Below are 16,650 nucleotides of genomic sequence, written 5' to 3'. Positions count from 1 at the left end.
AGCCAGAGTAGGGCAAATACAGAATGACTAGCCTATGTGTTCTATTAAGCCAGAGTTCCTTCCATTATTCCATATTTTGATGAGAAAAACCATGAGGAACATCAGACAAAAATAAGACTAACCTCATGCCAAGAAGTGAAGATTGTCTAGTTCATTACATTTATGAGACATTTTTAAGATCTGTTCCCCAAATATGTAATCTCTGTTCTGCATGATGCTTCATATCCACCACTAAAACTTGACTCCTTAGCTATGGTCTTTAAGAGGCAAGTATCTTTAGGAATGTTTCATTTTACAATATTTATTCTACAAATATTTCTAAGTACCTAGTATGTTTTAAGCACTCTTTTAGCTGCCAAGGATACAGCAATGAACAACAACAACAACAAAAAAGTCCCTGATTTCTTGTAGCTTTACACTGTGATGAGGAAGATGGACAAGAAATATGAATACGAATATACTGAATGTATATGAATGTAATGCATTGCAATGATAAAGAAAGATAAAGGAAGAAAGTATGACAGAGGGATATTTTAGACAGGAGGATCAAGAAAAGCCTCTCTGAGGATATGATATTTGAGTAGAGGACTACTCTATTAGAAATGACCAAGTTGATTACTGGTGGAAGATGATTCCAAGCAGGGGAATAGGCGAATGCCCTGAAGTAGAATCACACTTAGAATTTTTAAAGAAAAGTCTTTATGTTCTGCTATTGTGGACATGGCTGCTAGAAACATCGGGGTGCAGGTGCCCCGGCGTTTCATTGCATCTGAATCTTCGGGGTAAATCCCTAACAGTGCAATTGCTGGGTCATAGGGCAGGTCTATTTTTAATTCTTTGAGGAACCTCCACACAGTTTTCCAGAGTGGCTGCACCAGTTCACATTCCCGCAGGCCAGTGTGGCTGGCAAGCTATGCGCCAGAAGGAGAGTAATAAGAGATGAAACGAAGAGGAAGGTCAGAATAAGATGATGCAAATTCTTTAGAGGTCAGAGTAAGGAACCTGGATTCTATTCTAAGTGTGATGAAAAGCTAGTTGAGGGGTTTGAGCAGGGTAGAAACACAATCAAGTCATGTTTTGCAAAAAAAGAGCTATTGGTTTATTTAAATCTTAGTAACAGGGCAGCCCAGGTGACTCAGCGGTTTAGCGCTGCCTTCAGCCCAGGGTGTGATCCTGGACACCGGGGATCAAGTCCCATATCGGGCTCCCTGCATGGAGCCTGCTTCTCCCTCTGCCCGTGTCTCTGCCTCTCTCTGTGTCTCTCATGAATAAATAAATAAAATCTTAAAATCAATCAATCAATCTTAGTAACATCATTTGAATTTGGAGATGCCATTTGAAGGTGGTGGATTAGAGACAGGGAAAAAAAGAGATCATTACATGGTAAAACTGAGAGGGGGCAAAGAAAAGTTTGCTTATTTTTATTATCTCTGGTTACAAGTTGAGATAATTTTTTCTTATACTATCTTTTTCTGGTTTTGGTATCAAGATTCTATGAGCACTATAACGTAAGATAGACAGCAATCCTTCTGGGAAGAATGTATTTAAGATTGGACTATCCTATTTCATGAAGATTTAGTAAGACTTCATCATGGAAATTCTCCAGGGTAAGAGAGGAGGAAGGAATGGTATTACTCAGCCATTAGAAACGACAAATACCCACCATTTGCTTCGACGTGGATGGAACTGGAGGGTATTATGCGAAGTGAAATAAGTCAATCAGAGAAGGACAAACATTATATGGTCTCATTCATTTGGGGAATATAAAAAATAGTGAAAGGGAATAAAGGGAAAAGGAGAAAAAAAGAGTGGGAAATATCAGAAAGGGAGACAGAACATGAGAGACTCCTAACTCTGGGAAACTAACTAGGGGTGGTAGAAGAGGAGGTGGGCGGGGGGTGGGGTGACTGGGTGATAGGCACTGAGGGGGGCTTTTGATGGGATGAGCACTGGGTGTTATTCTATATGTTGGCAAATTGAACACCAATAAAAATAAATTTATTTAAAAAAAGGAATGGTATGTCAAATTTCTGACTGTTAATTCAGTTTCTTTAATGGTTATCATTTTTTCAGGTTATACTAGTTTTAGTACTTTTTATATGGAATTCTCCATTTCATCTAAATTTCAGATTTTTACTAGCATAAAGATATATATTTTATTATTATATATATTTATTTTTCTTCAAAATAGTTTCCCTTTTGTGTAATATTAATTTAATAGTTATTTTATTAATTAAGAAATCTCTTCTGAATCTACAGCTAAGTCCCCTTATACATACTTGATATTTTTCTTATTTTTTCCTGGTTTGACTTTCCAAGCAAAGAGTTATTGCTGTTGATTACCTCTATCAATAATTTCTGCAATTTTATCTTTCTTTCTTTCTATTTCCTTCTGACTTACTCTGCTATTTCTCTATTTCCTTAAGTTGAATAACAATTCAATTGTTTTCTATCTTTTCTGTCTTCCAATTAGTGGACTTAGATTACACATTTCCTTCTAAATACCACTTTTGCTGTATTCAAAGTTTTAGTATCTAGCACTCTCGTTTACATTCACTTCTAAATAAACCTAGTAGTTGCTATTATGATTTCGTTTTGACCCATAATTTGTATTTATTTATTTTTAAAGATTTTTTTTAATTTATGATAGTCACACACACAGAGAGAGAGAGAGAGAGAGAGAGAGAGGCAGGCAGAGACACAGGCAGAGGGAGAAGCAGGCTCCCTGCAGGGAGCCCGACGTGGGATTCGATCCCAGGTCTCCAGGATTGCGCCCTGGGCCAAAGGCAGGCGCTAAACCGCTGCGCCACCCCGGGATCCCCTGACCCATAATTTTTAAATAAATTATTTGTAGTATCCAAATATATGGAGAATCTCAGAGATATCTTTTACTATTACTTCACCTCTAATTTTAATGCATAATGGTCAGAGAATAAGGTTAGTACAATAGTGATTCTTTGATACTGGCTTTGAGTTCTAGTACATGGCCAATTTTCATCAGTATTCCATTTGTGCTTAACTCAAGCTATTCAAATCTTCCATAGCCTGCAAAGATATATTTCTTAATTCATTAGTTTCTGAAAGATGTTTGTATATGATTGTGGTTGATCTCGTTCTCCTTATAATTCTGTCAATTTTGCTGGTTTGTGCATACAAGTTCACAACTGTCCTATCTTCCTGATAAACTGGCCCTCATTGCTATTTGCCTTAAATTCAATTTTATGTGATAGTAATATTGCTACACATTCTTTTAACTAATATTTGGGTAGAATATCATTTTCTGACCCTTTATTTTCCCTTTTCTATGCCATTTCTTCAAAAGATGATTCTCTAGTAAACAACATACAGTGGACAATTCTTAAAATCCTATTTGAGAGCTTTTATCTTTAATAGCAGAGTTTAATATTTACTGAGATTTTAATATACTTGATTTTTTTTCTGCTATCATATTTTCTGCTCTATACTCTCCTTGTTTTCCAGAGCTTCTTTTTTCATACTATTGCTTGCTAATGTATTAACTAAGTTTTTCCCATTCTCTTTTTTCTTCTAGAAGTATCCAAGTTATCTTTCTTTACCATTATTCCTTTTAGTTAAAATATTTAGTCTATATTAGAAAAAACATAAATCTAAAAAAAGAAAAAGAAAAAACATAAATCTTAGTATAAAATTAATCAGAATCTCTAGCATTCTTCAAGTAATAACCTAAATGAACTCCCAATAACTACTCTTTCTCAGTCACACTACCCCGAACTTAGTTTCCTAATCTGCAAAGTGTGGTTAATAATATTTATGGTTTACTGTGAGAATATAATAATATATATGAAGGACTTGGCAAAACGCTTGTCTTCATAAATGGTAATCATTTTGTCACTGTCACTTACCAGACACTTTAACTTCATATTTCTTTAACATTCTTATTCTTGTAACTATTACCTATCTTCTATTTCAGTATTATATGTAATTTTTACTTTGTTGCCAACTTTTACTGTAATAGCTCTAGAATTAGGAACCCAGAAATTTTGTCCATTTCCTTCAATCTTCTATCTTTCCTACTGTCCCTAAATCTGCTAGCTAACTTCATTTCAATTATTTAATTCCTGGACTCTACTCTGTCTCTCTCTGCTATGGACTGAACTGCATTTTCCCCTTTCCCAACCAGAATTCTTATGTTGAAGCCCTAATACTCAATATAACTATTTGGAGACAGTCTTTAAGAAGTAAGGAGGGGGCAGCCCGGGTGGCACAGCGGTTTAGCGCCGCCTGCAGCCCGGGGTGTGATCCTGGAGACTCGGGATCCAGTCCCACATCGGGCTTCCTGCAGGGAGCCTGCTTCTCCCTCTGCCTGTCTCTGCCTCTCTCTTCTCTCTCTCTGAATGAATAAATAAATAAATCTTAAAAAAAAAAAAAAGAAGAAGAAGCAAGGAGGGATGCCTTGATGGCTCAGTGGTTGAGTGTCTGCCTTCAGCTCAGGTCCTGATCCCCAGATCCAGGATCGAGTCCTGCATCGGGCTCCTCGCGGGGAGCCTGCTTCTCCCTCTGCCCGTGTCTCTGCCTCTCTCTCTGTGTCTGTCATAAATAAATAAATAAAATCTTTTAAAAAAAAAAAAGAAGAAAGAAGAAAGAAGAAGAAGAAGATTAAATGAGATCATAAGGGTGGGGTCTTAATCCGACAGAATTGGTGTCTTTATAAGAAGAAGAAGAAAGACCAGAACTCACTTGCTCAATCGCACACACCTGCTATCTTCTTTATCTCTATCTCAGCCATGTGAAGACACTGCAAGAAGGCAGTTGTCTGCAACCCAGGAAAAAAGCCTTTCCAAAAACCAAACCTTGCTGGAAACTTAATCTTGAAACTTCCAGCCTCAAGAATTGTGAGAAATAAATGTCTGTGATTTAAGCCACCCAGTCTATGGTATTTTGTTAGAGTAGCTCAAGCTAAGCCACTACTGTACCCTTTTTGACCAATAGCTCTTTTTTGGTTTTACTTTTTCAAATTTTCCCTATCTGCTGTCTCTTTCTCTTATTATTTTTAATTCTCCAGTCTCTTGTCCCTACTCATTCCTCAACTTCTTTCCTTCACAGTCAACTTTTCTGAAATAACAGTAACTCCAATTCCTCATTTCTCCCATATCCCTTAACATCTACTATAATCTGGTTCTCATGCTTATCTACCAAAAATAATCTCAACAAAATCATCAATTAATATGCCAAACTCAATGACCTTTCAAGTAATTATCATTCTGGTGGAATACACTGCACTATTTTGCACCACTGTATACTTGAGACCAAAAATATAGGCCCTAGTACAGATTTCCAAGGATTTTCTCACTTCTAGACATACGACTTTGAATTACATATGGACATACACACCAGTGAAAAGCTCCACTGGCAACTAGGTCATGTGGGTTGATAAACAGGTATTAGTGTCATCTATACATATTTGTTTACGATAGACAGAGAGAGAGAGAGAGAGAGAGAGAGAGAGAGAGGCAGAGACACAGGCAGAGGGAGAAGCAGGCTCCATGCAGGGAGCCTGACGCGGGACTGGATCCCAGGTCTCCAGGATCCCGCCCTGGGCGAAAGGCAGGTGCCAAACCACTGAGCCACCCAGGGATCCCCATCTATACATATTTGGAAAATGAAGTACTAAGAGTAGATATAAGGGAAAAGTTACAGTAGGAGAGACTGCTGAGAACAGGACTCTGAGGAACACCAACCTTTACAGCATATGAAAAAAGTAGCTTACTGAATGAATCAACCTGAGTGGCAGACAGAACACTAAAAGTGATATCTACACAAAATTTCTATAAAGAGACAAATTAAGAAAAAGCCTAATACTTTTAATGAATAGGTTATAAGCTACTTGAGGACAGAGCTTATTTGAATTCAGTATGTAATCAATAAATCTTTGATAGACTCTTATAATATGAAACATGTATAATTAACATGTTTTCTCTCTTTGCTAATTTACCTCCACTTATAAAGTTTTGCCATTGAGGTACTGTTTCACCTATTAATTAGTGAAATGTGATTTATTAAAAGGTGTTTTTAAGTGATTTTCAACTGTCCTAAAGGTTATGATTAAAAAGACTGTTCTTATATTCTCAGAAAGCTTGATACTCCATTTTCTGAAAAACACACTGTAAAATAATTCTAAATGTAATTATAGACATGCATATCATAATTTTCTGCTCTAAGTGTTTTCTTTTTTCAGAAATTGTAAATACAAAAAAAGACTCAATTAGCAGGCACCCCCTAGTGGCAGTAAAATTAAGAAAAAAAATTTTTAAAGGACAGGGTTTAAAATGTAGTGTTCTCTAGATATACAATTCTCCCCAAACCTTGAGGATAAAATGGTTTGTCAGTAAACAATTTAAAAGCATGCTATTTTATATCTACATTTTACTAAATGATTAAAGATACACAGAAAAAAAGTAAATCATACACTAAAATTTCATGAATATTCCTGAGAATTACAGTAAGTGAAATAATGTATATAAATGACCTTCTTCAAAGAGTATATAACAATTACAAGATTGAAAAAATCTTTCTGGGATCCCTGGGCGGGCGGTTTGGCGCCTGCCTTTGGCCCAGGGCGCGATCCTGGAGACCCGGGATTGAATCCTACATCGGGGTCCCGGTGCATGGAGCCTGCTTCTCCCTCTGCCTGTGTCTCTGCCTCTCTCTCTCTCTCTCTCTCTCTCTCTCTCTCTCTCTCTCTCTCTCTGACTATCATAAATAAATACAAATTAAAAAAAAATCTTTCTAAATAACTGCCTCCAAAAGAGGAGGCATCTTTAGAGTAAAGTCTTGTAAATTTCTGTTGTGAATCCAAAAGCTATACTAGATGGAGAGTCACATGCAGACTTTAGAGTCAGAAGTATTTACTATTGGCCTTGAATGATCCAAAACTCTTTTAGACACCTCAATCTCCTCATTTATAAAACAGACACATCAAAATCAACCTTCATCCTTGCAGGGTTATTGTAAGAATCAAATAACAGTTGAATAAAAAGGATTACTAATGGTTTTTATTAGCATAAACAAATCATTTTAATTATTGTGCTTTGTAATTTATACCACTCCTGCTACTGAATTTTTACAACCACTTTGACACTAAAAACAATGCTTCCCATTTTATAATAAATGAAACATCTAGGGTCCCTGTTAAAACGAGGGAGTAATCCAGGATTTTTCTCATTATAGTTATACCTTGGCATCCTTTGTCTGGAGAGATATATTATAATCATAATACTTTACTGACTTGGTTATAATAAATTTTGTTTAGGAGTGACACCATAATACCAGTGTTGTCTAGTTCATTTAGAGAAGATAGATACTTAATAATGAAAAAAACCTAATGTTTGCCAATGCGCTGGAATTGCAATGGCAGAATCCAGCAGCAGGACCTCATCGTAGTTCTGCACTGCAGCTAACAAGCAGGTTATTATCCAACTCCCCTCCATTTTCCAGGATACGTTGACTCATCTCAGAGAAAAATAAGCAATAAAACCAATTAAACATCAAGCCAACCCCACCTAAATAAAATATATCATTTCTTCAAAATCCCTAAATTTGAGATGAAGAAAGGGATGGGATATATGTATGTATGTGTGTGTGTGTGTGTATACATATATGTGTACACACATACATATATATATTTCAGTAGGACATTGTTTTTAGATTCTACTATATGGTTAAGATGTTGAAAATTTATTTTCATTTATTGAAACAAAAACATAAAAAGCACAAGTTAAAAATAATTATAACCATTAGCATTTAAGGTTCTGCATGGATTTTGTCTCCCATGAAATCAAAATTCAGATATACATCACCAAAAAAAAAAAAGGGAAAATGATCCCTAGTTTTATAGAAAAATATATTAAATTGATACACTAAAAGAAAAACAACTTGGATTTTAGTTAGTTTTTAATAAAATGTGCATTAACATGATTTTTCATTAAGGAGAATTTCTACATGTCCCTTCTTCCCTTTTATGTCTTCTGTTTGGCTTTGAATTTTTGGTCTTACTGTTCCAACAAAGAGAACATCATCAATTTAACTTGGTAAAAATCCATTAAGCCAGGCTGGAAAATGGTGGCAAAGTAGAAGGACCCTAGGCTTGCCTTATCCCAGAAACACAACTAGATAATCATCAAATCATCCTAAATACCCCAGAAATTCATCTGAAAACTGGCAGAACAAATTGCTTTGGTACAAGCCAAATTTAATTTTTTTGCTACTATTTACCTGTAATGTCATGATCTATAATAAGAAATACACATTTGGTCTTCCCCACACAAGAGCTCCCTAAAACCCTTGGAATTTTCTAAATGATAAGAGTGATTTAGGTGACAGGAGCAAGGAGCTTTTTATCTGTGACAAGCCCCTTTCAGCCATACCTGAGTTTGTTAATGAGTTCATGACGTTGAGAAAAAACCCTCAGGATAGGGGAAAGAGGGACTGGTTGTCAGGGAAAGCAAGCAAGAGATTAGAGGGTTGGAGCTTTCAGTTACCTGCATTCTCCCTGCCTCCACATTTGTAGGGAGGGCAGAGGAGGGTGAGGTTGAGTTAATCATTAGTAGCCAATAATTTAGTTAATTTTGCCTATGTAATAAAGCCTCTATAAAAAACCCTAGCTGAAAGGTTTTAAAGAGCTTCCAAGTTGGTGAACAAGAATGCATCTATGTGCTGTGAGGGTGGCACACCCCCAAACTTTATAGGGACAGAAGTTCTGTGCTCAAGACACTTTCAGATCTTGTCCTATAGATCTGTTCATCTGGCTGCTCATTTATATTCCTTACAATATGTTTTGTAATACATTGGTTAATAGTAAGTAGAGTACTTTCCTGAGTTCTGTGAGCTCTTCTAGCAAATCATCAAACCCAAGAAGGGGTTTGTGGGAACATCCAATGTATAGCCAGTTGTTCAGAAGCACAGGAGACAATCTACACTTGAAATGGTGTCTGATGTGGGAGCAGTCTTATGGAACTAAGCCCTAAATTTATGGGATTATATGCTATCTTCAGGTAGACAGTATCAGAATTTATTTAAATTGTAGAACATCAAGCTGGTATTGTAGAATTACCTGATGTTGGGAAAAAGAACCCAACACATTTGGTAGTCAGAAGTGTTCTGTGAGTAGTGTAGTAGAGAAAAAAAAACAACAAAACAACAAACAGGATTTTTTTTCCCCTTCTACTAATGATAAAGATACTTGATATGTGGTAGGAAAAGTTTGACAATTTCCCAAGTTAAGGCACAGAGATATCTCTACTACACAAAATCATCAAGTAGTATTAAAAAAGAGGTAAATGTGTATAAAAACTATGAAATTCTAAAAACAACTTAAACATAGTTCTGGAATAATATTGTACTCAAAAAAATTATTACTCTATTAACAGCAACATTTACTTTAGATTAGTTTGCCTCACCTAGCAATGTCATATATAATTTAATTTTAAAATCATTTAATCATTCTATAAATGTCCTGAGGTTCACTGTGAATGAAAAAAAGAACGAGATACTTTATTCCAAAAAGAGATAAAATCTTAATAAAAATGTATCAGTGCCTTTCAAGCTTTAACCTGCAGTGCCTAATGAATTTTCCTCAAACGTATGCCTTCTTTAGCCATGGGAGAAGCTTGAGTTCCATTTACTCAATCTCTTCCTTCCAACATTAATTAGTCTTTCCCCTTCAAACAAAACAGTATAATTTTTGACTATTTTGTCCATAATGGAGTTTTGCTAAAGATTTTCTTTGTAAAAAAAATTCCACCACTGAAATCAAACTATCCAAACCAAATAATCTGAAACTTTATATAGTTAATAGCTGTTGGTAAATTAATGCTTCAAGATTTTTATTTGATCTCATTTTGGTATTTACATACAGCTTATAGCAACTTAACAATCAAGCTTTTCATTTCAGATTCCCAGGAAAAAGTAAACACCTTACCCAGCATGACTAGATGATGAAGGTGGTGGCAAGTCTGGTGTAAGGACATAAAGACTGTTGTTTTTTGGCAAATGTAGCGATTTTAAGACCGTCTGAAAAAGAAAAATTAAAAACAAAAAAATGACTGCTGATTGTACATTATTCATTTTTTCCCTAAAGTTCTTAGGTTTTTTTCAATATTGTAGTTCACTTTTTGAAAACTTTGACAATTTCCTAAGCAGAATATTGCAGAACTAATGAAAGCAAGTAACTTATTTCTCCTATATATATATATCATAAATAAGCATAAATATGAACATTAAAAATAAAACATATTCTTTAGCTCATGATGAGAGATAGATAACACAGTTAAGAATCACTAATTTCTTCATTGAAGAAGTATATCCTTGAAACTAACATGCACTTTGTTCCAGGATCATTAGAGCAAAAATTAGCAATGTAGGTTTTCAGAGATCATAAGACCTAGAAAAGATCATAGTGAGTACCTCAACCCAATGACTTTATACATGAGATGAAGCCTGAAAAGGAAAGTAACTTGGATGAGGTCTCTAGTAAGTATTACCTAGGTCACTCAACTTTTACTCCAAAGAAAACTCTTACTCCAGAGAATTTTTTTTTGTTAAAATGATTCATCCAGGGTGTATAAACTACCCTTGGGATATATCAAAACTACATCTTGAAAACCATACAAAACTTCAGTAAATTTTGTGGCTGTAAAATTCCTGCATACCTTTCAAACTTCTAACTCGATGGTAAATACTAACATAGTTCAAACCTTTTTTCTAAGCTGGGGTGGAGCCCAACAATGGGGCCCAAACTCATGACCCTGAGATCAAGACCTGAGCTAAGATCAAGAACTAAACAATATCTGACTGTACCACCCAGGCGCCCCTCAAACTTTTTTTGACAGAAAAATGCATTAAGAAACACATTTTACATCTTTATATCATAATCCAGGACATACATATTTATTCAATAGATATTTACTGACCCACCTACTCTGTGCCAGGACTACTCCACACACTGTGGATATAGTGGTGAACAGAATAGTTTAAATCTCCTAATCTTATATAGAGCTTTACATTTTAGTGGGATTAATAAAGTTATCTAAATAGCTGAATATTAAAAAGTGATGTTTTTTGGACTAAAGATAGATCAGGGAAGGAGGGGTGATAAATATGGAGGTGGGAAGTTATGTCATTTTAAACTTGGTGATCAGGGGAGAGCTCACTTGAAGAATGTGACATTTGAGTAAAGACTTAAAGGGTGATGAAACAAATCATGAGACTACAGATAAAGAATATTTCAGGCAAAGGAAACACAACCAGCACAAAATGTGCTTAAAGAACAACAAGAAGTCCATTGTCACTGAAGTCAAATGAGCACTGGCAGAGATAGGTCAGAGAGAGAACATTCATGGTAGGGACAAGAAATGTGTTGGGCTACAAGCTCTGACTTTTACTTTGAATGAAATAAGAAATTATTAGAGTGACATGATTAGATTCACATTTAAAAAGAATCACTTTGTCAGCTATGCTGAAAACAAATGGAAAGGGACTGGCAGAGGAGGGCAGAAGCACAGAGAAGGCTAATGGAATATACTAAGAAAAGGGTGATAATGGCTTATGTCTGTGTGATGCAAAATAAAAGTGATGCAGGAAAAGTGATGCAAAATAGCTGGATTCTGGATATATTTTGAAGACAGTGCCAAAAGAATTTCTTGACACACTGGATATATGTTATGAGAGAAAAGAGTTGGTAATGGTCCTAAACATTTTAGACTGAACAACTGGAAGGATTAAGTTACTATCAATTAAAATGGGAAAGACTGAGGATAAGGACTTCCATTTCAGGCAGGTAATACACATTTTGAAATGTGTATTAGGCATTTAAGTGGAGAAAATAAGCAGCTGGATATATCAATCTGGAATTCAGGGAACAAGTCCAGGGTGGAGATATAAAGATATAAAATTGTGCATATAGGTGCACTTAAAAGTCATTACGCTGGATAAGATCACCACTGAATTTAGTAATGTGGTCACTTCACTGGTGACTTTGACAAGAACACTAGCAATTCTCTGTTTAGACAGGACTCAGGAGACATGGAGAGAAATGGATTAGAGATAAGAAATATAAACAACTCTTTAGGGAAAGTTTTGTTATGAAGAGGACTAGAGGAATGGAGTGACTGCTGGAAGGGGAAGCAGGATCAAGAGAAAAATGGAAGAAATAACATCATATTTGTTGTTACACTCTAGAGGTAATAATCTATTAAAGGAAAATATTGATGATACAGGAAACACAGGGAAGAATTAAGAGTAAAGTTCTTGAGTAGGCCAGAGGAGATACAGAATATAATCCAAAGCAAACATGGAGGGTTGGTCTTTGAAAAGAGACTGGATAGGCCATTTAGAGTAACAAAAGAAGAGTATGTGTATAAAATGCAGTTAAATAAACAGAGACCAAGGTGGGAGCTTATAGAAATTTTCCTGTATTGCCTTTATTTTGTTAGTGAAACAAAACAGGAAGTCAAGTTATCAGCTGAGAGTGACAATGAAGGAGAGGTGCTTTAAAGGTTTGAAGAGATGATAAGTGTAACATAACCATTTAGGTGTGGATAAACCAGGTAAATACAGTGATTGCCTAGCAACATTAAAGGACTCTCTAAAGATCATAATTATGAATTTAAAGATACACCAACACCATAATTTTGTTTTTCTACAGCCACATTTAGCTGTAAGGCACAGAACAGGTGGAGTTGGATTTATCAAAAATAAGGATTTTTTTTGTCATTCAGGATACATAAAGCAAGAGTTGAGACTAAGCACAAGAAAGTGAGTATAAAAAAAAAGTGAGTATCATGATTAACTGTGGGATTTAATCCACTGTAAGGAATAGAGGACATGAAGGAGGTAGTGGCATGAACAGATGGCAGAAACAATGGATTGGGAAGATTGGAGGCCTAGATATGTGGAGGCCGAGAAAAATCAAAGCCATTCCACCTCAAGTTTAGCATTAGCACAAGTACAGCCATCTTAGGTCCCTGTGAATAAGAGCTGAACTTTATAGGAAAAACTGCAGAATGTCCTCAATGTCCTTGCAGGGAATCCCACATCAGAAAGACAACAGAGCTCTGAAATGCCCTCGGCAGAGAATCCCATATCAGAAAGACAACAGAATCCATACCCGTGGTAGAAAGTCCCATATTAGAATGAGAACAGAGCTCAATGCCCTTGGAAGCCCCATATCAAAATGTAAACAGAACTTGAGAAATTCCTCCATCCCTTCTAAAAATCCCTTAGACCAGCCTATAAAAAACCCAGCTGTAACCCACTTCCGGGTCCAAGTCCCTGCTCCGCTGTGTCACGTCACTTCGGGGTCCAAGTCCCTGCTCCGCTGTGTCCGGTATACTTGGACCCAAGCTTGAGCTTGCAAATAAACCCTCGTGCACTTGCATCGGTGTCTGCTCCTTGGTGGTTTCTCGGATTCGCAATCTTGGGCACAACAGATAGTGTTGAAGGATTGGTGAAGTCAAGATGCCAAAGAAAATGAGCTAGAAAGATAAGAAATGGTAAACAAGAAACAGAAGCCTGAAATTAAGATTTGAGAATTATAATTAAATGATAGAACCATGGGAAGATATAGCTGATACAGAGTGAAGAAAAAGATTTCTGTAGGAAAGAAATTTAAGAAACTAAGAGGCCAAGGTATTAGAAGTACCACTTACAAAGATTTTAAACTAAGAATTAGGACAGCAATTATAGACCAGGACTTAAAAATCATCAGGAAATGAGGGGAGATGACCTCAATAAGTAGGTGATGACCTTTTGACATGAAATTCAAAGCTACAGATCTTTAGAGAGGAAGAAGGACTGATAAAGGTCTGGAAGTGGAAGAGATGTACAATAAGGATACATATTTTACCAGATAGTCCAGTGGTATGATAGCTGCTAAAGAAAAGCAATTAACACAGAGAAGCCTATAGAGAAACAACGTCCTCCAGAAGGCAGGTTTTAATCAAAGGAAGATGGTGAAGCAAGCATGCAGGGAAGAGGTTGACAACAGAAGGAATTTGGCTAGTGATAAAATTAGTTCCACAGAAGTAGCGAACAGATTTCAGGTATTGCAGATGAAAAAGGATAGAGACAGAGATGGCCTGTGTAGAAACTATGGAAATTCGAGTGGGGGGTGATATGAGAAACTTCAACTCCTTGCAGTGACTGGTATAAACAGTGGGCAAAGATGTAATCAAATCAGTCCTGGTTTAATCAAATAATAATGTCAAGGCTGATAGTGTTGGAATGCAAGGTGTAGTCAATATCTAGGAATCTCTGTTAACCCTGCAGATGGAAGTAGAGACAAGGGCTGATCTCACCCAAGCACAGAGTATGAGGAACTCATTCTTGATCCCCCCACAAGAAGGTCCATCTTACTAGGTACACAGTCTTACTCCAAGGACATTGGGACTTAGTATGACCCATATTAGCTATATGTTAAATAAAATACTTAACCTTATTACTTGCAATATACTCTGACATCTTCTATTTCTTCTTCTTTTTTTTTAATGCTGGCTACAACCCACTCAGTTCACTTCACAACTTATTAATGGTTTGTAACTCATGATCTACAAAAATACGGTAGTGGGCTTTACTCATAACTTCACCTTTAAGTTCCGAATCTTTTTTTTTTAAGTCCCGAATCTTTATGTCAATGTGTATAAGTCTTTTTGAAACTGATCTGTGTTACCTCTACAGAGTTAAGAGTTAACATGCAAACAAAACACACATATATATATACATAGAAAAATTATTTTTACCTTTCTATTTTTCATTATTTTAACTTGGTGGATTACTGATAAATGTTTACTCTTACCACTTGACCAAATCACTACTGTCCTTTTGGCATGCCACCACCCAAAGATTTTCCACTAAATCTCCCCCAAATCACATACAGTGTGACTTTCTTTAAGTCATTCATTCATTCATTCTACAAACATTTACTCCAATTCATGGAGATTGCTGGGATGGGAACCTAATTTTACACAGAAGCCTGTTAGAAAAAGTAATGTTTAAACTGAAATTTGAAGGATGAAATAGAGCCATCCATGTGAAGAACTGGAGGTAAATCATTCCAAGCAGTTGAAGGTACAGGTAGACTTGGGTCTATTAGAAAAATTAAAAAGGGGTTTCTATGGTTGCATCATGGAGAGTGAGGGTAAGAAAGGCTGAAGATGAGGTTGTAGAGGTGAACAGTGGGTAAATAATAAAATGCTTTTTGAATGATGGTGAGTAGCTTGAATTTTATTCAAAGTGCAACAAAACACAGGAGAGTGATATAATTCAATTTATGTGCTTTTTTAAAAGACCATTCTGGCTGCTTGTGGAGAATGTAATAAGGATGAACCCAAGAAAGGAAGCTGGAAAACAATGATGAAGCTGTTACACTGGTATGGACAAAAGATGCTAATGGCCTTGATTAGGCAGCACAATAGAAATACTGAAAAGTGACTATAGTTGAGATATATTTGGAGATAGAAGCTATAGGACTTACCAAAGGATTAGGTGTTGTTTGAAATGGGAAAAGACGGGATGCCCATATTTTTGGATTCAGCAGTGGCTATACAGTGCTACTGTTTATTGGGAAGAAACTGGTAGAGAAATGGCATGGGAAGGAAAACCAAGAGGTCCATTTTAAACATGCTAACTTAAAGATGTCATAAGGCATACAAGTACAAAAGTGAATTACCAATTTGGATACATGAATTCACAGAAGTATAACCTGGAAATATAAATTTTGGAGCAATCAGAAAATTAATGGCATTGGAATAGCAGAAATCACCTTAGGAAAAGAGTACACAGAAATAAGTGACTGAAAATATTGTTGGTAACAAAAGACTATCTTTAAATATTAGAACAGATAGCTTTAAGAACATTTTCAAAATAATTGCCTTTTTTTTTTCACAAACTATTGAAAATGCCATGTGCGACTGATTCATATCCACTGGTTTCTCAATAAATGAACAAATAAATGATATATTATATTTCTGCCAAGGTTGTTGATTACTCAAGTAGCATTTCTTTTTATTTTTTAATCTATGTTTCAATTACAACAGCCATGTAGCCCCATGGGTCAGCAAACTATGCCTATGGGACAAACTAGCCCATTGCCTATTTTTGTATGGCCTTATGAGTTAAGGATGATTTTTACATCTTTAAATGGTGGGGAAAAAAATCAAAAGAAGAGTATTTCACAATATGTGAAATTCTATAAAATTCAAATTTCTGTGTCTATCAATAAAGATGTATTGGAACACAGTCATGGCTCACTCTTTCACATATGGCCTATGGGTCCTTTCACACTACCACAGCAGAACTGAGTAACTACAATGGAGACTATATTTTGCACACCTAAAATATTTACAACCTGGTTCTATATAGAAAAAGTCTTCTGACCTCTAAAATAGTACATCACTAACTTGTAGCTTAATTTATAAATCTCTTGCTAACATGAAATTCATTTAAATATCTTATTGAAATACTCCAAACATCTCCACAAACCAAATGAACTCACATATAAATATTTATAAGCACAATGTCTACCAGAAGTAATTGACAAAGAACTGAACCAAAAGTTGAAGATTCTAAATTTATGCCCAGATATTTAAATATCAAGTTAATAACTATGTAAAGATTGGG

At 35.8% G+C, this 16,650-nt stretch overlaps 1 protein-coding gene across 2 annotated transcripts in view; it reads right to left on the bottom strand.

Annotated features, from left to right (window-relative positions):
* Positions 1 to 16,650, bottom strand: part of FAF1 (Fas associated factor 1) — a 454,188-nt gene that overhangs the window by 252,851 nt on the left and 184,687 nt on the right. For both annotated transcript variants that reach the window (XM_055341966.1, XM_055341967.1), the window contains exon 6: positions 9,956 to 10,047. In XM_055341966.1, coding sequence (XP_055197941.1) covers positions 9,956 to 10,047 — 92 coding nt within the window. The remainder of the gene's footprint in view (positions 1 to 9,955; positions 10,048 to 16,650) is intronic.

This window comes from Nyctereutes procyonoides, unplaced genomic scaffold (genome assembly GCF_905146905.1).
Source record: "Nyctereutes procyonoides isolate TBG_1078 unplaced genomic scaffold, NYPRO_anot_genome, whole genome shotgun sequence".
In the NCBI taxonomy this organism is placed as follows: Eukaryota; Metazoa; Chordata; class Mammalia; order Carnivora; family Canidae; genus Nyctereutes; species Nyctereutes procyonoides.
The sequence above is the reverse complement of the archived record's forward strand: the minus strand, read 5'-3'. Positions and strand labels throughout refer to the sequence as shown.